General features: G+C 41.0%; 1 protein-coding gene across 1 annotated transcript in view; it reads right to left on the reverse strand.

Annotated features, from left to right (window-relative positions):
• PATJ (PATJ crumbs cell polarity complex component) overlaps positions 1–24,561 on the reverse strand; it is a 134,416-nt gene that overhangs the window by 63,948 nt on the left and 45,907 nt on the right. Inside the window, exons 18-25 of the mRNA XM_021542668.2 lie at positions 23,493–23,846; positions 22,304–22,424; positions 21,572–21,728; positions 20,519–20,590; positions 19,494–19,671; positions 18,549–18,659; positions 17,737–17,814; positions 14,553–14,670 (exon numbers count right to left, since the gene is read on the reverse strand). Of these exons, the coding sequence (XP_021398343.2) occupies positions 14,553–14,670; positions 17,737–17,814; positions 18,549–18,659; positions 19,494–19,671; positions 20,519–20,590; positions 21,572–21,728; positions 22,304–22,424; positions 23,493–23,846 (1,189 nt within the window). The remainder of the gene's footprint in view (positions 1–14,552; positions 14,671–17,736; positions 17,815–18,548; positions 18,660–19,493; positions 19,672–20,518; positions 20,591–21,571; positions 21,729–22,303; positions 22,425–23,492; positions 23,847–24,561) is intronic.

The following is a 24,561-nucleotide window of genomic DNA, read 5'->3' on the forward strand; positions in this document are numbered from 1 at the left end:
TTTGTTTTGATGAGTCCAAAGATCTACACAACGTTCTTCAAGGAAGGTCTCCAGGGGAACTGCCAGGAGCTGTGAAATGTAGGGGAAAAACTCCAACAATGTAAAACTTCACATAAAATCAGAACAGCAGCACTAACACGCCATAAAAATAAAAAAAACACTAGGGAACTGGTTGTGGAAGAGCAGGTGAAGAGGAGGGAATGACACTGGGCACTGGGATAAGAGATGGTGGAGAGTCCCAAGCTCCCTTTGTCACAGCACAGCCACGTCACACTGACTCAACAATAACTACACAAAACTTTTGGATCCAAACCCCCACCCCAGAAGTCTCAACTTTGCTTGCACAGCAGTTTTTAAATGTGCTGTGATAGTGATTAAACAGATTAGAGCTGGATGAATCACTGGGACTGTAAAGCCCAGGAAAATGCCCACGGAGCTGGGCTGGGAATTACAGAGAGCCCCACAGAAGATTGATCATGACCAGCTACTTCAGCTGTGAATTAATCCAGTGGCAATCTTAATGATAAATTTAAATCCTCTCTTCTATTTTTAGGTTTTAGCTGTTTTGCTGAAGATTGATTGTAACTGTCAAGCTAGTTACTACAAAAATAGATTTACTTGCACCAAAATATTGTATTAACATTGCACGTCCCTTTTTTAGGCCTGCTGTGGGGATCTAAGTATTTTAAGTCTATACAGAAACATTTAAGGAAATATAAAATTTACAATACATTTGGTTAATTATTTAAATAATTTGGTTAATTATTATAAAGAGCTTTCCTTCTATACTTTATATCTTCCTAACAACATATACTGTTTGCATTTGAAAAGACATGAGAATGTAATTAAAACACAAACAACAGCTTCATAATAAAAATGCTGCATGCAAACATACCAATTATAATTAATACAAGAAAAAATGTCCTTACTGCCACGTTTTCCTTTAAAACTGGGATATTTAACAGAAGCATTGTTGCTCTCCTGGCAGATAATGGTGGGTCTGTGGTGATCAAACCTGTTTTTAATGGCCTAATTTCCACTTTGCCAAGGGTTCTGTCTCTGGGTTTCACACACAGCTCGTTGTGCAGTGACCTCAGAGGAGGCTCTGCCACCCCACAAACACTTCCACAATTCTCCAGCTGACAACTCTCAGCTTCACACTCCCAGCTTTTATTTGCAGGCCAGCAAAGAAAAATATCCTCTCTCAGCCCCTAACAAGTTGCTCAGGTTTGATAAGCTGTTTTCACTCCCTCGGAAGGAGTTGTGGAGAGAAAAGCTCTTTGTTTCAGGCTGCTGAGGAAAAAGGCAAAAACTGGATTTTTACTACGGTCACTGCTGAGTCCAGATTCCTCTCAATTCTCTGGGTGCACACATACTTTAAATGAAAAAAGCTATTCAAGAAAATTATGGTAATGGGTCAGAATATGTGCAGATTGCCTTTTATAACTTCCAGTGCGTGTTAAAAGCAGAAAATGTTTCATTTAAATGAAATGCAAAGCAAATTTAGATTAAAAAGCAGCTAAATATTAAAAAATTTGCATATGTAGTTTTTAGAGGCCATGAGGTGACAGTGAGTTCACTAATGGAAAAGACCTGACCAGCCCCACAATGCTGCTCAGATGGTTTCTCTCCTCATTATTTTTTTCAAATTTAGGCAGTATTTATTATATCAGTATTTATATTATTATTACGTATATCAGTATTTTTAATATATTTTATATTATTATTTTTATATATTTTTATCAGTATTATGATTTATTTTATCAGTATTTTGTTAGGGTCATACCTGCTCTGTCTTCCACCAAACTAATTACAGCTCCTCAAACATTTACAAATTATCTTACCACTTTTGAGTTTTGAGCTATTAAACTGTACTTGAGTCATCCAGGCTCTGTTTAGGTACAAACCTGAGTTTCCCAATGTCATGGCTTGCCTTTGATTGCTGAGGTAAAATGAAACATGAGTGAAAAATGACTGCGACACCTGGCACTGCTGCAGATTTCTGCACCCTGGAACAGAACAAATGCACCCCTACAATTCCACTTTGGGGCCTCTTCTGCTCATCAATACACAATTTCCCTTCTTTTGCTATGTATTTCCACTTCTTCAACCGTCATGTCCCAATTTATGGTGTCTGATGTGTTAATCACAGCCCAGCACTCTGCTTTTAGATCATGTTTTAGCCCAGGAGAAGTGGAGATGAAGGAGAAGGTCCTTCCTCCCTCCTCTGTCCAAGTCAGCTCTCGTGCCAGACTCCAAAAAATCCAATCCTCCTTCCTGGAAGAGGTTTTCAGCAGAACATTAGAGAGGATGACAAAGTGAACACTTCTCGTGTAGCTAAACCACTAAAACACAAAATTCCAGGCTGAAAACACTGCTGGTTATGGCTCTTATTCCATAAGAGAAAGGCAACAACTAAATAAAGAATTCATTCAAAGGTCTCTCCCTAAAATGAGACAGCAAGAGTTTTAGGTTAGAATTTTCAAATGTCTCATGTGAAATAAATTGCAAATCAGTGGGTGCCCAGTGCTAATGAGAGCACAGATCTTTTTCTTGTGTTACGCAGCCACTCCTGCATTTACAGCTGCCAAATTCCTGTCCCATCAGGTGAGGCAGACTGAGGAAGGGATAGCAATTCCTCTCCACACAAATCCCCCACTGAATAATCCTGTGAAATCATAAAGCAGTTGCATGCTCTCCCTAAATAAGCCTAAATAAACCTTATTTAATCCACTGTCCTGAGAGTCTATTGGAGAAGTTAATCAGATTTGTGCTGCTCTTATGACATCATAACACTTGATAGATTTGATTAAATAAAACAACATTTTGTATTAGAAATCCTATTCTGATTATTTTTAAGCTCTCCAAAGCCTGGCAGACCTGTTTTCTCTTCCACAAAAGAGTAAAATAAAATACATCTTTCCTCCAAGTAAGAGGTGCTAAGCAAGGCATTCATTTTTCTGCAGAAGAAAAATTGTATCACAAAGAAATGAACAGAGTATTTGAAGAGATGATTTCTTTTTTTTTTTTCCTTTAGTACCAAAATATGTTATTAGACAACAAATTGCTTTTCTTCCAATGTATTTAATGAAATAAAGATATTAATGCATTAAGCTTTGGGCATTTTTGAAATGAACCAAATCATAATCAGGAAATTGATGATGTATGTGAGCAGAGACTTGCAATATGTCAAGTGCTCTCTCATCTTCCTTCTGGCAAAAGAAATCCATCTCCAAGGATTAATCCAGGAGGAAGAGCAAAATGGATAAACTTTACTATATTAAATACTCACTTTTTTCCACTCTGACTGGAGGAGGAAATCAACTAAGGGAAAGTTAAAAAATAAACACCTGAGGGAAAATAAGAGTGGGGTATGGTAATTTTTACTGTAACTCTTTTGGCTTGATATTCAATTGATTTTTTTTTTTCCCCTCTTATGGAATTTAGTCTTCAAATAAGATGATTCAGATGCACCCACAACTTACTCTACTGAGTAAGTTGTCTTTTGTAAACACTGTCTTTTGGGTAAGCTGGAGCTCTATGGATCCTGCTTTCTGTTTTATTTTTAAATTTACATGGCCACCTGACCTCTGGGAACTGTGGTGTGGAGCTCCACAGGTCTCAAGATGCCTCGTGTCTCTGATGGCAGATGGCCAAAAAAGACACCCAACAGGTGGCAACCCACCAAAGAGATGCCAGGTCTTCCCAATGGCAGTCCAGGGGTCATGCTCCAGTGTTTATTAATTATATTTTAGCCTCTGATTAGAAATTAAGCCTAGGTGTAATAGGGTAGCTGATTTTATTCTGTTTTTCTACAGGAACACAGCATATGCAACCATCCCCCGTGCAATGCAAGCTCCTGCCCCCAAACCTCTGGACTGGCAGCAAATCTCAGGGGTCTCAAAGGTGCTATAAAATGTTCATTAAAATAGGGAGGAGAGAAACCTGAGAAATACCCAGGCCTGGGGAAAGGTTTTGGGGTGAGTTCACACTTTCATGAAGTCAGAGAATTCTCTCAAGGGAAAGCTTCAGCCACAGGAAAAGCTCAAAGTGGAGCTCACACCTTCCTCCACACCCAAGCCAGGTGAATTTCCTACACAAATCTGTAGGCATCAACCTTCATTAGCTGCAGTACTCACAGCACTTCTCATTATAACCCTCACAACCTTCCCCATCCCCATATCCCTGTGCAAGGTCTGCCCATCTCCATCCCCATCCCCAACCCCCTCTCCATCATCCCTCCCGCACACAAAAAGAGCAGCCACATCTTTCTGGCCCCAAAAGGCTCTGCTGAGCTCCCCGTTCCTCACAAAATCCCTTCCCACCTTCTTCCCAGCCCCCACTCACAAGCTGCCCATGCTCATCCTTGCACAGAGCTCTCCTTGCTCCCTCATCCATCACATAATGCTTCAGGTTTTGGCTTTTATATTTTCACATTCTGAGCTGCTTCAGTGTGTGGGTCTGGGCTTCACACCAAGGGATGCTGAGCTCTGTGCACAGAGCAGGGAGACAAAACAATTCCTGCTCCAGCTGGGCACCAAGGACAAATGATCCAAACCTCAGCCCAGGAGCACAAACAGCGTGGGCTGGAGAGAGAAAAACAAGCAGGGTGGGACTGATGGGCTGGAGCTGGAATGGGACAATGAACTCCAAGGTGCCAATGGAGCAGAACTGATCCCAGGGAGAGCCCCGGGAGCGCTCGTGCATTTTGGGACAATTTTGGGTCATTTGGGTGCAGCCCTGGCTGGGCTCTGGTGCTGCCCAAGGTGGATCCATGGAGGAGATGCTTTGGAGAAATCCCTGCTTTATTCTGGGACTCTGCCCAGCCTCCGTTCTAGATCATCCTTCTCAAGGCATCACACATCCCTATCTCATCCCATTTTTTCCCCATCCACTCTTCTCCCAGCCCTTCAGCAATACCTCACCAGGCACCACACTGGCAGGCTCGTCCCTCAGTGGCTTTCTGACCTTGAAAACAGTGTTTAGAAAACCACATCTTCTAGACAAACAATATTTTAAAAATCACATGATCTACACTTCTAACAGCTCAATCCTGAAATGAACTCTTGCTCTAAAATTACAGCATTGTCTGCTTAAACCATTAATGATGCACAACAAAGTGATACTGTGATAATCCTTAAATAATCAGTCATCTCCCTAAAAGAATAACAGGTTACAAAATGGACAGAGGAAATTACAGCCAAATTTTATGGGTTTAAACCAGATTTTTTTTTTTGCCAAACACCTGAGGAAAAAAAATAGTTTCTGGTTCAGAACTTTGTGTTAAGGTTTATAGTTCAGTGCAGGAAAATGTCAAGATCTGGAGGTGCAGGCTGAGGTGAGGCTGGCACGGGGAGCAGGAGGCCAAGCACCAAGGGAATCTCATCCTTCCTCCTTGCTGTGCTGAGGCTGAGCAGTGACTGCACCACAGAACAGCCCCAGCCTTGGCAGACAGATTCCATCCCACACTGTAGTGACACAGGAGATAAGCTTTGGGGATGTTTTAGCACACAGGGAGTGCTGTCTGCTCCCAGAGCTCCTGCAGGGGTGGAGGCCCAGCAGCACAAGGCCTCCAAAAGCCATTTGGGAGGTGGAATCCCTCTCTTCTCTCACAGCACAGAGCCATAACTTAGCTCCACATGCAAGTGCACACACAAGAAAATGCCCTGTGCCTTCCCACCCTCTGGGGTTTCCATTCAAATCCCTCAAGTTTGGGTATGTGGCTCATCACTAAGTAACAGCACACTGCAAGTATGGGAACTTATCTTCAGTACCTTGTCATATTCCCACGACCATCACACCATGGAAATTATTTCCTTTTGAAGTCTGTACTTTTCTAGAGGTGCAGAGTTCAGGATACTATACAAGCATGACATTTACAGGTTAAAACTCTCCTTAGGCTTACCATTCTGCAATTGCAGAAAGAACCCACCAGAATTTATAAATCTGTGATAACTAACGTGCTTGTTTTTCAGTTAAAGGGACACAAAACCCCTGTGAAACCACCTAATGCATTGAAACAAAACAGAACCCCACTGTTCAAAGCACTTAGCACAAAACTAAACACCTTGGGCAGCACCAGAGCCCAGCCAGGGCTGCACCCAAATGACCCAAAATGGTCCCAAAATGCACGAGCGCTCCCGGGGCTCTCCCTGGGATCAGTTCTGCTCCATTGGCACCTTGGAGTTCATTGTCCCATTCCAGCTCCAGCCCATCAGTCCCACCCTGCTTGTTTTTCTCTCTCCAGCCCATGCTGTTTGTGCTCCTGGGCTGAGATTTGGATCATTTGTCCTTGGTGCCCAGCTGGAGCAGGAATTGTTTTGTCTCCCTGCTCTGTGCACAGAGCTCAGCATCCCCTGATGTGAAGCTCAGACCCACACACTAAACTCAGAATCTGAAAAATATAAAAGCCAAAACCTGAGGCATCACTTCCACTATCCCAGGATGCTCCAAGCCCTGTCCAACCTGGCCCTGGACACTTCCAGGGATCCAGGAGCAGCCTCAGCTTCCCTGAGCAACCTTAGATTATAACATTACCTCTAACAACTTTCTGAGGAAGCAGGGAGAGGGAAGCACAAGCCACGATCTCCAAGCACTGATGAAGAAAACAGACATGCACATCATCACACTGATTATAAAAGGCTCATTATTTTTTCTGGGGCAGCAGAAAGAACCACCTGCCCTTCAGCCAGCTGCCACATCTCCTCTAAAGTCAGTATGGCAAAAGTGTTTTGAAATTGGTGATAAAACAGAGATGCTCATCTGATGCAGTCAGCACACTCACACACACACAAATGTATCTGCATATAGATTTCCTTCCTAATGTCTTTAGCTTGCAATCAGTTTTCAATACTCACGTGGCCATTACAAGGCATAAAGCAAATTTTCCCTGGTCTGTCACAGTGTCCTGCAGCCAGCACACCTAGAGATAAATACTCTGGATTGCTCTTTAAATGCCACCTACCCTGATAAAGAGCAATTACACACCTGCTCTAAGTGATGACACGACAGGGAATAAGGGAGAATCACGTCTTCAGACTGAGAAGCAAAAAATAAATTCAACTTTCTCCTGACAGTTCAAGAAGTGATTCTGGACAGCTGCCTCAATGCTGCAATACTGTGCAAAACTAGGTAATGTCTGTAAAGAATGAAATTATTGTAATTGAGCATTTTTTGTATTTCCCTTCTGTTAGAGCCTTACTTCCACTATGTATTGGGAGCAGCTACTGCTTAAACCGAGCAATCATTTTGTTACAGAACTATTATGCAAATAATCTGCTCTGTGTTCTAACTAGAAGCAATGCTGTGCTAGTCTGGGCAAGACATGAGGCACTGTGGAGTTTTCTTTTTAATTTTTTTTTTCTCTGTGCACTGGAGCAACATCATTTATGGTGGTTATGATGAAAGGTATCTTCCCATCTAAAAATCAGATTATTAGTCAAGAATATAAACACATAACCACCTTTTATGAGCTGGTGTCTGCCTTTCATTTACCTATTTAAATATTTACATCCTTTTAACATATTTTTAGTTGCAAGTCATTGCAATGATATTAAGAGTACTTTGGTGAGAGCAATATATAAAGACCCACTTGGATCATCCTCTCTTAGCAAGTTTGTACCTGTGTTTACAGATTTACACCACAGACATTATCTTCAATCTGAAATTACTTATCTGTAGCACCGGAGCGAGATCAAAGATCCCAAACAACATCAGCCACCTGCACCAAGCCCCAGACAATGTAATAACCTTATAACATCAAATCAGTGTATTTCATGCAGAGCATTTCAGTGCTATTCTCTGGGTACCTGGCTGGTGTTGGAAGAAAAGATCTTACCTAAGAACAAATGCAATCTCAGGCAATATTTAAAGATTAGATTATCCTTCATTGCAAATAGCTCATTTGTTTACTATCACATTGCTTTATTCTTGCTTTGCCTCCTTCTATCAAGAAAATGCTGAATATTCAGTTTAGATTCCCAGCAGCTTTTTATTTTAGTCTAAAAACATTTACCTAACACATTCTTAACAAGCAAAGTGAAGAAAATTCAGCCATCTGTCTCTGCATTACAATAACAGTTATGGAAGAGTAGATTATTCTATACAGCAAGAAATTTAATGCTACGAATTGTTATACTTTAAGCACTGTGTGCTCCAGTCAGTTTTGTATACAAGAATGTTGAGCACTGGCACACACAGAAGCAATGATTTAAAAGCAAACACAAGAGAAAATATTTTAAAGATATTAAATGCATTCAATATTCCAATCATGCTGAATGTCCATGCTTCAAACTGAAGGAAAAAAAAATATCTCTGCTGTTATTTTCTTTCTCTCCAGCACTTCACTAGTTCTAAATTATCACTAAAAATGCTTAAAAACGACTTGCTGGAAACAAACACGACATAGAGATAGATGTGAATCCTTACCTGGGAAACCCCCTTGTACCATTGCTGTACCAGCATGTACTCAGGAAATCTGCATTCCTGACAAACATTCAGGGCTGTAAGCAGCTCAAATCCTCATCACACACAGGCTCGGGGCTTGTCTTTCTTCTGACGACCTTGGGCCTATTTTGCTGAGATTTTTCTCTCCTTAAGGGCAAACCGTCTGTCTGTTTCTATCACGAGATGCCATCAATTAGATTAATTTCGGGCTGCCCACAAGCTCCCAGTTACATCTGCCAGCAGAGGAGAGCTGCCTATGGAAGCACAGAGGGAGCAGCAGATCCCTGGATTCCCACATCTGACCCACGGATGCTCCCAGCTGCTGTTTGTGCTCTGCCAGCATCCGAGTGACATCTCCATCCCCAAACACGAGTCCCCCCCAGCGTGGCTGTGTGCCTGGCAGCTGCAGGTACCTTCCTGCCTAATGACCCACTGCATGGCAAAGGAGCAGTTAATAATCTTACTTATCTGAGCATCCTTCTTCCTGTGAAGCTACAGGGGTTAAAAATTAATTTCTCTCCCACAAACGGCTTCATTAAATCCCTTGTTCTCCGATGCTGCAGTTTCCCAACGCTGATATGTGCTCGTGGCATAGGGTTTGCTTGTTTTGTTTTGGGTTTTTTTAATGTCAGAAAACAAAACCGATCTGTCATTATAAACATAAAAAGGCTCAAACTTCATCATAAGTTGTGTTTTGTTGAAATCCCAAACAAGCAGTATTAGTTTTGCTGCAATCAATGCTGAACTGAAACACTGAAAAGACTCAAAATCCTTCATTTAGTAATTAAAAAAAGCAAAGATAAAATCTCTCTCTGAATTTATAAACATACTTAGTTATTTTGGGAAGTCCTACTAATTCTCTCTTCCAAAAGCTACATTTAAAACAACTCAAAATACTCAGTTATTTCGTTAATATCATTAATTTGTTCATTTTTAAAGTTCATTGTCCTTCCTTTAGAATATGTCTCACAGCACACACACAGCCATCTGTTCAGTGCATTATGTCAAGCACACAGTAAAAAAACCACAAGAAGTCCCAGCTGCAATTTTACTATTACTTCATCAAAAATGTAATTTCCTCTCGCAATACTTCATCAGATGATAACTGTGCGTGTGACTCACAAAGAGAGTGAAGAAATCAGCCCAACAACAAAACCAACAGCCTCAAAGTGCAGGGGCAGCACCTCCCTCACCCATCCCAGCGTGGCAGGGCAGCTCTGTGCCTCTGCCCAGCACGTCCTGGATCTGATCTTAGGGCAGGTTACAAACCCCATGTACCTCAGCTAATTATGGGTCAGAACAAGAATGGGAAAAGAAGATTAGCAGCACAGAGTCACATTAAATAGAGATTAACAGGGAGCTGAAAAATGAAAGTCTCTGCTCTGTTTGTCTAATCCCAGATCTTGCCTGATCTAAGGAAATCCACTGTGTTAAACACACTTGGTACTATATTTAAGAGCATTAAATCTTGCAATTACTACTTTTGCAACGTTTTATTTTCATAAAGCTTGAAGCCTTTCTCCAAGCCACATCTTCCCCTCTGAGCATCATCTCTGTTTGCTGTTGATTGCAGTGACATCTATTGGAGAGGCAGTGCTTGGCTACACGAGCTCCCTCCACTGAAGATCAACATTCTCAGTGGATCCCCCCCCCAAATGAAAAGTCAGGAGTGCTTTTCCTTTGTTTCAGCATAATTTTGCATACACCAGACTCCAAAGAGTGAGATACCCAGGAATTATGAGTGAGTTGGCTTTTATTTAGTCATTTGTTAGTGATCCTGGCATTTTCCCAAACGCTGATCCTCACATTGCCATCCTTGCCCACAGCCATGCACAGACACTTCCAGAGATCCTGTTCCTGCCCACCCCATGAACCTGACCATACCCTCCTCAAAGTCTCAACTGAACTTGGATTCCTTTTTTCCATCTTTTAATGGAATCCTTTTTTTTTTGATTCCTTTTTTCCCATATTTTATTTTTCTGCTCTCACCGATCACAGACATCACTGGCACCTGGATGCTGCCAAAAACCTCAGGTGTGTTAAGAGCTGCCCAATCCCAACCCAACCCTTATCACAATGGGGGATCACAGAATCATGGAATGATTTGGGCTGGAAGGGGCCTTAAAGCTCACCCAACCTGGCTTTGGACACTTGAGATGGGGAATCCACAACTTCTCCATGCCAGGGCCTCCCCACCCTCTGAGTCAAGAATGGAAAGTCAAAATACCAGAGAAGTTTTAAAATCTCTTGCTTTAGCTTTTATTCCTCAGAAAGGCATCTTAGGAAGATAAATCATTATGGTTTCTTATAGCTTCATTGATTTCTACATTACCTAGAGACAAAATAAGAGGAAGGGGGCATTATTATCCCCTTATTAGATACAGTTAAATATCCTTGCAGACAGAAAGTCTGAGCACAGCAGTAGTTTAGTCCATTATCCAAGCCACCTTCCACAAATTTTTTATTACCATCTATTTTTATTATTTTAGACTTTTTTGAAACCAACAAGATCGATCCCAGTCAACTAACCGACAAAATATTCCACTGAAGATATAACAGCAATTGAAATTAAGGATTTCAAGTTCTTTCAACAGTTGTCCTTTCAGTTCTTGTAGAATGGTTTTTCAACTCTCTCCTGTCTAATTTACGTTTGCTGCAACTCAGTCATGAAAGCATATCCAAATTGTACAGCCAGGAGTTCCCCCAAGGAAAACCTCACCAAAAATTCCATTACAAACTGCTCTGCCCATCCACTTCCTCTGCTTCTTTTTACAACCAACCCCTCATTATGGCAATAAGCCACCACGGGGTGCACACAAGTCCATTAGCAGGTTCTTGGAGCACACCTCCAGCCATCCCCACTCCAGGAAAACACACCAGTGCCTACTGATGCCTGCAGCACAGCTGCTCACAAGCACAAACAGCTCCTTTGTCTGCCTTCCCCTCCTTTTACTTGTTTTCATTTAAAAAAAAAAGGAGAAAAAAGTTTTAAAAAAATCCCATTCACAACCTGGTGTTTTTCAGATTTGGGAAGTCTAAAAAAAACAATTTATTTCCCCAAAAAAGGCTCTGCCATTCTGTGGGAAAGGAAAACTCCAAAATGTTTCAGGTCTGGAGGATGAAGCATTTTGAAAGGTCCTTTTGCAGCAGGATGGACAGGCTGCAAGTTGTGCAAAACTGTTTCCACGCATAAACTGAAAGCCTTGAAACAGCAACCTCAAAGCAAAGAGAAAACAAAACCCACACACAGGGTTAGGGCTGGGTACAGATAAAGATTTGGCAGTGCCACTAGAAGAAGAAATAAAACAAGAGGAAATACAACTTTCAACTTGCCTTCAAAGTCGAGGAAAAGCCACCTAAGAACTTGGGAAATGATGCTGGGAGTACTGGAGGCATAAAGCAAAGGAGAAGCAGATCTGAAACTAAAGGCCTTGGGTGCAAGAGTCACATTTGAAAAAAAAACACAACCAAACAACAAAACACCTGGAACTTTAAACTTCTTAAACCACAGAAACATAGAGGACATGTCTAGAGTTTCTCTAAACCAAAAACTACGTCACAGTTCTATTCCCAGCAAGGATTTGCCCTCTTTAGATCAAAACCAACTCTTGAAGATTGAAACAAAAGGGAGAACATGAACAAGAAATGACTGTTGGTTCCAAACAGGAATTCAGGTTCCAGGTCAGCAATGAGAGCTACAGTTTCAGCAGTGGGAAAGCAGAAATAAAAGGGAGCATTGCCAAAAGGCAAGTGGGTTTAGATTTTAGGGGAAATTAAATCAACACCAAAAGGTTATTCAGCCACTTTAAGGGGAAAACATACAAAACATGGAGACTCCGAGGCAATGTGGATGGCACACAATGAAAAGAAAAATTCTCAAATATGGCAGGAAGACTAACAATGTTCTGCTTTTTCAGTCTGGGGAATGATGGAGGATGTGGAGACAAAAGATGAGAGGGAGGGTTGAAAGAAGTGATAAGCAAGGACAAAAAATGTCAAGCAGAGCAAATAAAGTACTTCCAGAGTTTGAAAGAAATTGATGAGCAGGTTCCTGACACTGCAGCTGTGTTAATAAGAATGCTAAAAAATAAAGTAAAATCCATCAGGAGCAAAACAAGAGGACAGGTTTAACAGCTGTCCCACCTCAAAATGCCCTCCAAAGCTTTCCATGCTGTGACAGAGATTGAGAACTCCAGGAAGCAAATAAAAGAGAGGTTATGATGTGAATTTACCTGGGCTGACACCACATCTTCGTTTTGGAAGGAACCTTATCTTCTAAATAAGGAAGACAATAAATCCAGATCACCTGTTGATATATTTGCAGTGAGGTTCCAAAGCCAGTAGAGTGAGTTGGATAAGTGGGTGAGGAACAGAGCAATATGAACATACAAATGGACAGTTCAGAAAGACAAGCTCTTGTCTGGGTTGGGATTTCTGGGAAAGGTGCTCAAGAACCAGAAGTTATGAGCATCAAGCAGTTCACAGAAACAACACTGTACTGGAATTTGCAGAGAAAACTTTGTTTTTCAAGTGAGCACAGAGCAGGGATTCTGTAAAAGGCCATTCCACAGCTGCCAAGATGCTTAATGTCATTAAATATAGTTGGATCATTTCTAACATGCTTTGTACTGCAAGGGCTGAGGCACAAACTTATTTCAGGCTTCCCTGGCCTGTTCTTAATTTTCAAAGGAACAGAATGAGGTGAGGAAGAATTTATCTCTGTTTCCCAAGATTCATGGGAAAGATGGCTACAGCAAAACATTCACCTTCAGTCAGTAGAAAGGAAAGAGGAGATTCCCCTGAACAGATCTGTGTGCTGTTGCCAAGTCTGGTAGGATTGATGAATTTAATATCAGCAGCAGCTTTACCTTTTCAGCTTCCAGCCTCAGCCAGCAATATCATTAGGGATGGCAGGAGAGCTAAAAAATGACCAAGTCCATGAATAAGGAATTACTTCTGTGCAAAGTATTAACTTAGGCCCAGCAAGCACTTGGATTGAGGCACATCCTAATTAGATAACTTAGGTGTCAGCCTACTTATCACACCTATCCTTTAACTGGGAATTAGGACTTCAGTAACGAGCTGGAATGAGTTTGTTACAATTGGAGCTTTACCCAGTCAGTTTGAGAGCTCAAGATGATGAGAAAAATCACTGTAGCAAAAAGAAAAAAAAAAAACAAACAACCAAAAAACAAACTAAACCCCAGCAAAAGCCTACAGAGAATCACAGAATGTTACAGGGATGGATGACACATTAAAGATCATCTCATTCCACTTTCCACTAGACCAGGTGGGTCAAGGCCTCATCTCACCTTATCCTGATCTGGTAGAAAGGAGCATAAAGATAAAAAAAATTAGAAAGTAACTGATTTTAGAAAGTAATTTAGGACTCCTAATTGCAACTTCAGTATTCCTAAATATTTTACTGCAAGATAAGCTATGGATAATAATATTCCATTTAACCAAAGTGCTAATTAACCAAAGTTGTGATTCAAAAGCAGCTGGAATCTAAATCATGCTGCCAGGAGCTCTCCACTTGCACTGCTTCCTACTCCTCAGGTCCCTGCTCTTCCACAGAGTGAGCACCACCACAAACCACTGCCAAACCCAAAATGGGACAACTGCAGAACCCTTCCCATGCAGAGTGCTACAAAGCCAGGGGATCCTTTCTTCAGGAGAGCACCAAAACAATAAGTCAGCAGATTTTTCTTTTTAAAGGAACCCATCTTGCTTGAACAGCATTGCCTGGGATCAGCTCCAGGATTTCTGGTCTGATTTGAGTGGTCCTCAAGCTACAACTGCTTGACTACCACTGAAATCAGAGCAGTAAAACACAACATCTCCACTCACTGCTGACATCTCTGCCCAAGCAACTCCTCCAGACACAGCCTGGATGTGCTGGGGATGAAAATAAACTCAGCCCTTCCTGCATCTCCCCAGAAGAGCCGAGCTCTGGGACCTGGCTGGGCAGAAGAAGCATCTAAGTTACAAACCAGGCTGAGGATTGCTGTGGCCACACTGAGCAGCACTTCCCACAAGCAATAAAAGGCATGAAGGCTTATCAGCAGCTGATTGTGATCTGATGCAATGATTGGAGCACTACTCACCCTCTGCACAAGCATCCTCATCCTCCTCTTCACCCAGAGCAGCCTCCTCTGTGTGATGCCTTTCGAGGGCTCTGTAAGGAGGTGGCAGCTTCATGGGAGGTGGAGCCCCATATTTTCTCTGATGGATTCAAAGACAATGAGTTACATGCTTTGTAACCTCTGAGAACATTAAAAAAACCCCATTGTCTGTTGCACTGCATGTGCACAGACACAGTACTTAATTACAATGCTAAATTCTGCAGCAAAGGCTTTTTGTGCAAGAAAGCAGAGCCAAGAAGTGACACTGAACATCAAGAAAAAGAAACTGAAACACAATTGTGCATGCACATTTACTTGTTGATAAAATACTTGTGTGTTGTCATAAACATCAAAATGTGAACACTAATCAAGGGTTGAAAACAAACACTGAGTTACACCCTGTTTCTTATAAGCCTCCATAACAAAACTATCTGGTGCTGATAAACATCAATTAAAAAAAATACATAAAATAAGAACTCAATCCTCTTAGTCCATACATGAATATTTAAACATCACAGTCCATCCGCGTTTTGGCATAAATTAAATAAAGGTTTGAATTATATCTCCCAATAAAATTCTATTACCTCACATAAATACAGGCAGCTCCTATAATGATGCATATAGCGGCGCATGGCAGGAATACAGAGCAGGCTCTGAGGCTGGAGAGGCACTGGCTCAGCTCAGCAATTGGTTTTACAGCTCCAAGGAACTGGGTCCTGCCTTGGTTTGCACCACGACTCCACTAAACGATGCTCAGCTGCATCCCCTGCAAGCCCACTGCTAATAGCAGGATGCACTTTAGAGAGGGAACACCGGGCAGCAGATGCCATTAGAGCGCCCAGAATTCCTGTAATTAATTCCTCCTGTGGCTAGAAAATATGACACAACACCCAAACACATCAAGCCCAGGATAATATTTCTTTTTTTTTTTCACTGTGAGCAATGAAAGCTGAACCTGCGTATTGATTTTTCAATTATTGAAGTTGAATTTGTATAGAATGGTGCAAGGAGTGAGCTGTAATATGTGGAAAATTTGGAGAGGCAAAAATATCTGTCATCTCATCCATTTGAAAAATGTAACAGGAAAGCAGTGCACTGAGCACAGAATGCAATAATAAATGGAATTAATTCAATCCACCAGTAGCAAAAAGTGTGTAGTGAGAGCACTTGGAAGCACAACAGCTGTTTTCCAAAAGGATGTAACACTTAGTGGTGCCTCCTACTTTTTTCTTGAAGCCAGCACAGACAGAACTGTGCAAAATCCAGATGATCCAGGAAGCAAGGGAGGACTTGGGTTCTACTTTACTGAGCAGGTAAAGATGGAAAATCTGCGGCCTCACTCTCAGCTGCCTATGACAAATGGGTCACTTTATTATCTCTGTAATTCAGTAATAACTTACAGTCTAAATGTTGACCCTTTGGCTTTTTAAGACCTTAAACGTTTGTTAGAAAGTCTGTGTGAAATTACACGAGGCACCCAGGCTTACCCAGCAGTTTTCTATGGCTCAGAGGGACAAATATCTCTTATCCCTCCTGTCCCAGTGAAAAGCCAGATGAGAAAATTGTGCCTGGCTGCTCCATTGTGCCACGTTTATGTACCAGCACAGAGGCAACAGCACAGTTCACACAGCCAGCCAGCCAGCCAGATAATGTTGACATCTGGCTCGTCCACTAATGTTTTAAGTGGTTTTATATAAATTAAAGTGCTCATTTTGAAACAAACAGATCAATAGAGGAGGATAAACGCCAACAAATCAGAGAAAAACCTCCAGCATTTGAAAAGATACAGGAAAAGGCAGGTTTTCCAGCTGGATGTGGCTGCTTTCAAACCAAACTCTTTTGTGACTGTCTGAAGACTGGACTAGAAATATCACTGATTCCCCATAGGGGTGTGGACTAATAATCCACTAATAGCAACTCTTTCCAACTCCGAGACGGCCCCACAGAAGTGCACTAGGACTGCTTTGTGAGCCCACGTTCAAAGCCAAAAAGGAGCTACATATTTATGCACTGGAGCTCTTCTATATTCCACCCACCAGTTTATAGCAGCAATAGATGAAAAAGGTCTGCAAAAGATTAGGCTCCCTCTTTAACCTCGCAACGCCGCAGAACGCGACACAGCGGAGCGCTGGAGATGAAAGGCAGCACTTTGCCAGAGGATGAGAGCTTTTGAGATTAGAAATATAGATAAAAAAAAAAAAACACAAGAAAAGGGGATTGTAAGTGCTTCATTGGAAGTATTATGCTCTGGCATGAAAGCATGTCTTCAACACCTTTTCTGATAACTGAGCCTCGCTGCTCCCGTCCCTGATGGGATCTGAAAGGAGTGTTACAAAAACTTTTGGAGGTAAAAGGGTCTTCTCAAGTACCCAACAAACACCAGAGTGCTGAGTAGGATCAAATGAAAACTTCATCCTATTTGTAGTTCCACTGCACCAGGCAAAACTTATTGTCTGCATTACTTCTGTCTCTGCTCCTGCTGCTCTCACACCCTCAAAGTACCTGAACTACACTCCTCAGTCAGGACAGATCCCACAGGAAAACACCAATGCCATGAGAGTGAGACAGCTGAAAATGAAAAATAATTTTTTCCCTTATTCCCTTATTAACACAAATTCCCTGTTTTCTACCAAACAGAGTTTTTTTTTCCTCTTTTAAAGCTGCTGTGAAGTTATTTGGAAGTCACTGTGCAGTGACTGCCTCACAATTAGCTGAGCAGCCACAGGCCCCTCAGTCATTTCTCATTCTACACAGCTGTGGGAAATGCAGGAGCCACTGTGGATTTCACCATCCCATAAATGATCCCACTGGATTTCAGGCGGCCTCACACTGAGGATATTATTTGTGTACACGTTGCCATTGCTCTGTTTCTGCTGAACAAAGGGAATCAATTTGCCTCCACACGGAGCAAACCAGGTACTTCAGACAGATGACAGTGAGGAGCTGTGCTAAGTACAGGGTTTCAGCACCCAGCAGACACCCACAGAATAAATGTCAGAACACTTGGCAGGAATTTGGCAAAAAGTCCTAGAATCAAAGATATTTCAACAAAACACTTCAAGTTTAATTTCAGACTTCAGAAGAAGCTTATCATAGAGTTAGAATACATGCTATTATACCATTTGATTTAGTAAAACCTGGGTACAGCACTGAATGGAATAAATACCTTATCACTCTTATTTTCTTTGTCTGCATCCTGATCTTTGCTGACTTTGATTCCCTTAGGCTGGGCAGGAGAAACCACCTGAAAACCAATGTAACATTACCCACATTATGGAGAAAATTTTAGCTGCAAAACAAACATCCAAAATCAATTCCTGACAATAACAAAGTTCCCCAGTCCACTCTGCATTCTGCCCAGTGTAAAAGGGCACTGCAGTGCAGTCTATAAATTACATTCTTTCACTGGATTTACTGAATTACATTATTACATAAAAAGTTTGGAGTTTCTGTGTGTATTTTAGGCAGGTAGAACTGTATGCTGCTCTTACTGAGGCATTGAAAAGTTTCTTGCCTTGGCCTCAAAGATGAGGAGATGCCTCAAATATTTTGGAAATTAACTTGCTCCCAGGTCACTCTTTTAGGTCCCTCTGGTGACACATTTCACAGGGAGTTGCTGGTGTGAATCTGACTAATTTTAATTAGAGCTTTGCTCCTCTGGATAACAGAGTTTATTTCTAGATTATCAAATATGGGCAAATTAAAATGCATAGGACCAGACTCTTACTACACAGGTGGGAGAGCTGAATTAACACCTAGTCAACAGATTAACATCTACTCCATGTAAATTAGACAAATGAGGTTTCCAATTAGACCAGAGAAGTAATCAATCAATCAGTTGGTCTGTAACTGACTGAAAGGATCCATCCTTGGACACAAAAATTGACAGAACTGTCTGAAAGGAATTTAGGCAAGTTTAAAATAAGATGCACGCTATGCGTTTACTAAGTTTTAGAATAAAAATAGAAATAAACTTACTTTTGGTACGTTAGCCAAGCTCTGGACTACAAACACCACAGGATTTCCTGCATTCTTGATGGCATCTACTGCTTCCTTGTGGGTGGCATTTTGTAGGTCTACCCCAGAAACCTGACAAACAGTGTTTATTTTTATTAGGTACAGAGTCATTACAAGGCATCACACACACTTGCAGGAGATTAGTGTATCTGAGGAAGGCATCAAAAACAGTCAAGAGTAATTATTTGTAAAGTATGTTTCGATGATGGTTTAAAGAAAAGTGTTACTTGGTATTCATAATTAAAAGATGGCCATATGTTGCCCAAAACAATTCCTCTAGATAAAAACATAAGGAGTAAGATTGTCAGAGTGTTACATAACATTAGATCTAACTCTTTCAGGTTTTACCTGTTGGTAAACTAAGCCTGAACAGCACTATCAGCTTGGCTGATCTTGAAGTATTAATTTGGAGAAAAATGAGTAAAAACAAATCAACCAGCAGTGAGAGGCTGGAATGACATTTTCCCCCACAGCACCTGCCAGAATCAGGGATTTATCCCAAACAGTGGTTATCAGTTAACTACTCTAAATCCACACACACAAAAATAACAGTCCATAATTCAAAATGAACACTCTGTGTCCTTGTATATATTAAATTTATGCTTATAGATATGCTGTAACTTATTCCTCCTTTGTATGGGAAGAGGACACTCCCATTTTTTTCAGTCCACCCTCAGACACCAGGATAAATCTTTTCTTAAATACAGAGGAAAAAGAGCTCCATAGTCAGACCTTAAAAAAAAAAAAAAAAAAAGAAACACCACCAGAGGTTTCCTTTGGTTTTCAAAACAAAGTGTTGCCAATACCTCATGAAGTGGTGGCAGTATTTTGTTCCTCTCTCCACCCAAAGCTGTTTGAGACAATTTTTATTTCTTAGACTAAAAAGAAAGTTTTATCTCCATTTACCTCAAGTATTTTATCTCCAGTTTTTAAAGCCCTTGTTCTTCCTGCTGGGCTGTCTTCCAAAACTTGTTTGATAAAGATCCCTTTAAGTTCTTCTCCATTCTTCAGGCGCTTTATGACAGTTTGTCCACCAACAATGCTGATTCCAAGAGACACATCAGGGTCTCTGAAGATCTCAACACTGAAAAAAATACATGGTAGTTTCAAGAGCTTCAAACAGGTTTTTTTTTTTAAACTACAAATGCAAAGCCTTAAATAAATGTAAGCTCCTGGTCTTTCAAGAAGATTTAACAGAGTAAAGGGATAAAGTCAGAAGCCTGAGAATGCTCTCAACAGAGTTGAGTTTTCACCTTGAGCAGATCTCACCCCACAAGAAGAGCAAAATTCTGCTTGCAATCCATGCCCACTGGCAGAGGCTTTTATTTCAGAGAAAGTCAGATCTTCAAGTAAATACTCATCCTTTTTCAGCTTGAGCAAAGTGTCTGGGAATGGGAAGCCCTGCAAGCAGCACTTTAGACAAATAGTGAATTATTTCATACAACTTTCTGAACACTGACTTCAGCGCACATTCATCAGCTCAAGCAGCAACTTTCTGATCATATTTTACTTGGGACCATAAAAACAATTCACCTAAAAATGTTAATGATACAACAAGGATGTGGCTAAAAAGGTTGGCTTGGCAATTTGGAATCCTGCCATGAAGGTTTAGCAGGGAGCCCGTGGAAAGGGAGACAGCACAGCACTATGTGCATTGTTCACACCTAATAGTTATTAAATGAACAAGAACTTGTAGGTCATCCACAACCTAAACCAGCCAAGCTCTCCCAAGTCAGCTGTATAAATAGAAGGCAGAATTCTGCTGAACATCTGTTAAAAATTCCCTGTCTTCAGGAAAGCCCAAGGTACACAGGTACCCTAAAGTTATTGGCAGAGGAGGAGAGGAAAAAAAACACCCAAGAACTAAGGTGGCTCACAGAAAAAAAGACATGAGGTAAATGGGAAGGAATAATGTGATTATATGAACATACGTCCGTGGTGGTCCCCAGTGGCTGAAGTTTGGAGTTTCTTCTCCTTCTCCTTCTTCTCTCTCAGGTAATTCACTAATTTGGGGAAGAGGGGAGAGGAGGAATAAAAAGTAAAAGAGGCATCACCCATGCCAGGTCACAATTCCTCACATATTTTGTATCTGGCAGTGAGACAGCAACACCTTCTCACACTGCCCAGTTTAAAGCAAATGTACAGAGTCAACAGACCAGACAGGAATTTTTGTATTTAGGTTTAAATGTACTTAAGGAATGCTCCAGAAATAAACATGATGGGCAGACCAAATTTATAAGCTGCTCTGTGATACACAAATCTGCACTGCATTTACTCATTGGAAATGACTATTTAAGCAATTAACATTTACTTTCTGATAAATATGCTGTGATGCTTGGAGAGAGATATAAACATGCCAAAACCAGTAAGCAGATCATGATCCAAGTGGGAGAATAGATCCTGTGTGCTCCATTAAACCCTACAGAACAATCTTCTCACCTTATTGCTGAGCTGCTTTCCCTCTGAGAGAGGATTTCAGATGAAATTAAGGGAGTACTGAGGAATCAACAGGTCCCAAAAGCTGCACTACCTACTGACCCCACACTGGTGGGGAAAGACTGGGACAGATAAAGAAAATCACAGCAATGCCAGCTCAAGGTTCCTCAGCACCACTGGCAAGACTAAAATTTCCTGCAGATTGCCCTGGCTGAACTCTGCTCTTCCCAAAAGGAAGATCAAAGGGAAGGGAAAACCAGGAGGAGACATGAGTAAAGGCCACATCCCTCTCCTCCAGGCCACCTCCACACTCCCCTCCCTGCAGTGCTGGCACAGCCATTTGCACATTTCTGTCCCAGTGTTCAAGGGAGGAAACATGGGAAGTTTTCAGGTTTTAAGCCAAACTCCATCTCCTGTAAAAGCTACAGACCTATACATCTGTCTGAGCATTCCACACAGCCTTTCATCATGATTCAGCTGAGTAAAGCAAGAGGACTGTTAAGATTGTTAAATGAATGTCTTTCAAAACCTGAAATCTTCCTCCATACCTGCATGATGCTGTTCTAGGCTGAGCTGAGGTGGTTATTCTGCTAGATTCCTGGCTCTTGGGAAAAACATAATTCTCCTCTTTCGGGGCTTCCTGTCCAACTGCTTCTGAATCAACAGCAAGCTCAGGTCCTTTGGAGTCACTCTGAAGCTTTGTTCCTGAAGAAGGAAAGGGGGGAGATGTGAAAAAAGGGAGAAGATGTGAACTTTTGCTTCCTCTGCCCAGGCATCCACCAATTATTTCACCCTTGGAATTAAACTCTTTATCCCACCAGGTTCCAAATGTGTTCAAGGTCAGGTTGGACAGGGCTCGGAGTTCATTCCTCCCAGGCAGGGAGTGCCACTTCAGGCAGGTTTGATAAATTTATTTCTCTGATCAATCTACCAAATCCTAACCATCCAACTGTGGCCATCTGACAAGGAGAAATCTGAGCACAGATCCCAAATCCAGGAGATGGGGCAATTTTCTACCACACAGATCACTTGCAATTTTCTGGCTGTGCTAAAGTCACCTCCAGAGCCTGTCACTTCATTTCTGTATTTATTTATCACTGGTCAGATTTGGAGGAGGAAGCAAGATTATAAAAGTGAAACTCATTTAATACCAGACTGTCTTGAGCCTGCAGAACTCTTGATTTGAATATTTTCTCATTTGAAAATATTTTTGTTTTGGTAAAAAAAAATGAAATTTGTAAACACAAAATTATGAGATAAAGAGAAACTTTCTTACAAACCTAAATTCATCTCAGTTTTCACTTCTGGCTGGGTAGTTTCAGTATCAAAAATGTCTTTTTGGTAGCTGCTGGGAGCTGTGGTTCCAGAAAAGTGTGACCTTATAGCAGCATTCTCTTCACACTTCACAGAGGAGAAAAGAAGTAATTAAAGTTAGAAAGCAATGGTATTAACTTACACAGGGGTATTTGACAGGAACATTACTTTTTACAGCAAACATACATATCCTCAGCTGCATTCATATTTATTCAGGTAACTATGAAATACTAACTGCTCATTTAAATACTAACTGCTCATTTATGCACTGCATTAAGAAGAGGCATGAGAAATGTTATATGCAGTTGAAATATAAAATAACTGTATCTTTCTCCTCACCTGTAATTCAGACAAAAATTTATTTACTCTTGCTCATTTGTTTTTTATAAGTAACAAACAAATAAATTTAATACTGTGCACTCTGGTATAAAACTGTCAGTAAAAACTTCATTTTATCTGTTTATACACTTACTACTTAAGGGGACAAACCAAACAAAACCTGAAATTCTCTGTGGCTGTGATGTCAAATCCTTTTCCACTCCACTTTTTTCATATAAAAGCAAACACACCTCAGAAGCTGGTGCATGGGAGGCTGATAATATCACTTTTTTGTTTGGTGAGGGGATGAACAAAGAATCAGAAGGAAAAAATAATTCTCAGTACTTAAGAAAGATGTATAAATACAAGTTTTGCAATTTACCTGAGCCTATCTCCTCCTACTCCTTAATCCACTACTAGCCTTGCCACAGTTCCTTCCACCATATCATTTTTTTCTCAAATACACAATCTGGCTGAAGGAACAGGTTTGGGTTTAAAAAACATGAGGAAAAGAGAAAGTTCCTTTCACTGAAGCCTCTGGACTCTCAAACCCATGAAGTGACATTCTGCTGTTACTGACATGCCCCATACCAGCAATCAGATATTTCACTCCAGCAGGTAAATACACAGAAAATAAGTTATCTATAAAACCTTCCAAAATGTGCAAAAGGATAGACTGGTGCCTGCTAGAGGTACACAAGTAAATAAATCAATTTTATAAATTTAATAAATTAAGTTCTAGTAATTACAACCCTAGAGAGAGTCCTGAGGGTTTAGTTTTGGAGTCTGCCCTGAGGGATCTGTGCTCAGCACGGAGACCAGCACAGCATTCCTTACCATTTGATCTTTCCTGAATGGATATTCCAGGGACTCTTTGGCACTGGATCTTAAATCTTGCATTTCAGCAGCCTCCAGCTGCTTTGCCCATCGTTCTGTAGCCAGGTTCCTGTCTGAAGTTGCCTTCTCTCCACCTTTCAGGAAGTCTGACTCTTCCTCATCCTCATCCTCCTCATCCACCAACATCTCCCATTCCTCCTCCACGTCCTCTGCTCTGGCTTTCAGGAACTCACACATCTCCCAGGACTCCTTCCCATACTCATCATCCTTCTGAGAGAGCTGAAATGACCTTCCCAACTCCAAATGGGGCTCATCAACCAGTTCTTCTTTAAAAGGCACCTCGTCTCTGAAACCCTGCAAAGATCATGAAAGAATACAGATTTTACCTCTTGTTTCCATCCCACTCTTTCAAAGGTATGCTTTGTTTTTTGCCCACATTAAGATTACATGTTGATTTTTAATGTGAAAATCTTCTACCTTCTGCATTTGCTAAAAGAAAATAGACTCTCTGACTTATGATTTTAACACCGAAAGCAGACAGTGCAATTATTTTTTTTCAGTATAAAGAATTTTAAGTCGCACAGCTTAGATGCTGCTGCAGCCATTTGGAAAAAACAATCTGGACTGAAGTTAGGGAAAGAAATTGTTAATTAACACTAAAACAGCCATAGGAAAAAGTACATATAAATCTAGTCAAAGTATCCCTGTGCTTCACACATATCTGCTGTTGCTTTATGAATGCATGAACATTTCTTAAACAAACAGCCCAAGAGTTTGCTTATGCAACAGTGAGAGCAACTTAAAAACCCCAAATAAAAGCCATACTTGCTTGCCCCTACCTTGGGTATTCCATCCAACTTTTAACCTGGGGCAGAGGAGAAATGGAAGACCCATATACCCCCCCCCAAAAAAATTAAAAAGTATATAAATGACTGTTCATTACTTTCCTGCTTTAAGGAGAACAGTGCTCAAACCACAGAGCAACAAACCAAAAAAAAAAAAGAAAAAAAAACCAAAAAAACCACAAAAACAAAAAAAACCAAGAAAACTGAGGGAAAAGGTATTAAAA

This window comes from Lonchura striata, chromosome 9 (genome assembly GCF_046129695.1).
Source record: "Lonchura striata isolate bLonStr1 chromosome 9, bLonStr1.mat, whole genome shotgun sequence".
Taxonomy (NCBI): Eukaryota; Metazoa; Chordata; class Aves; order Passeriformes; family Estrildidae; genus Lonchura; species Lonchura striata.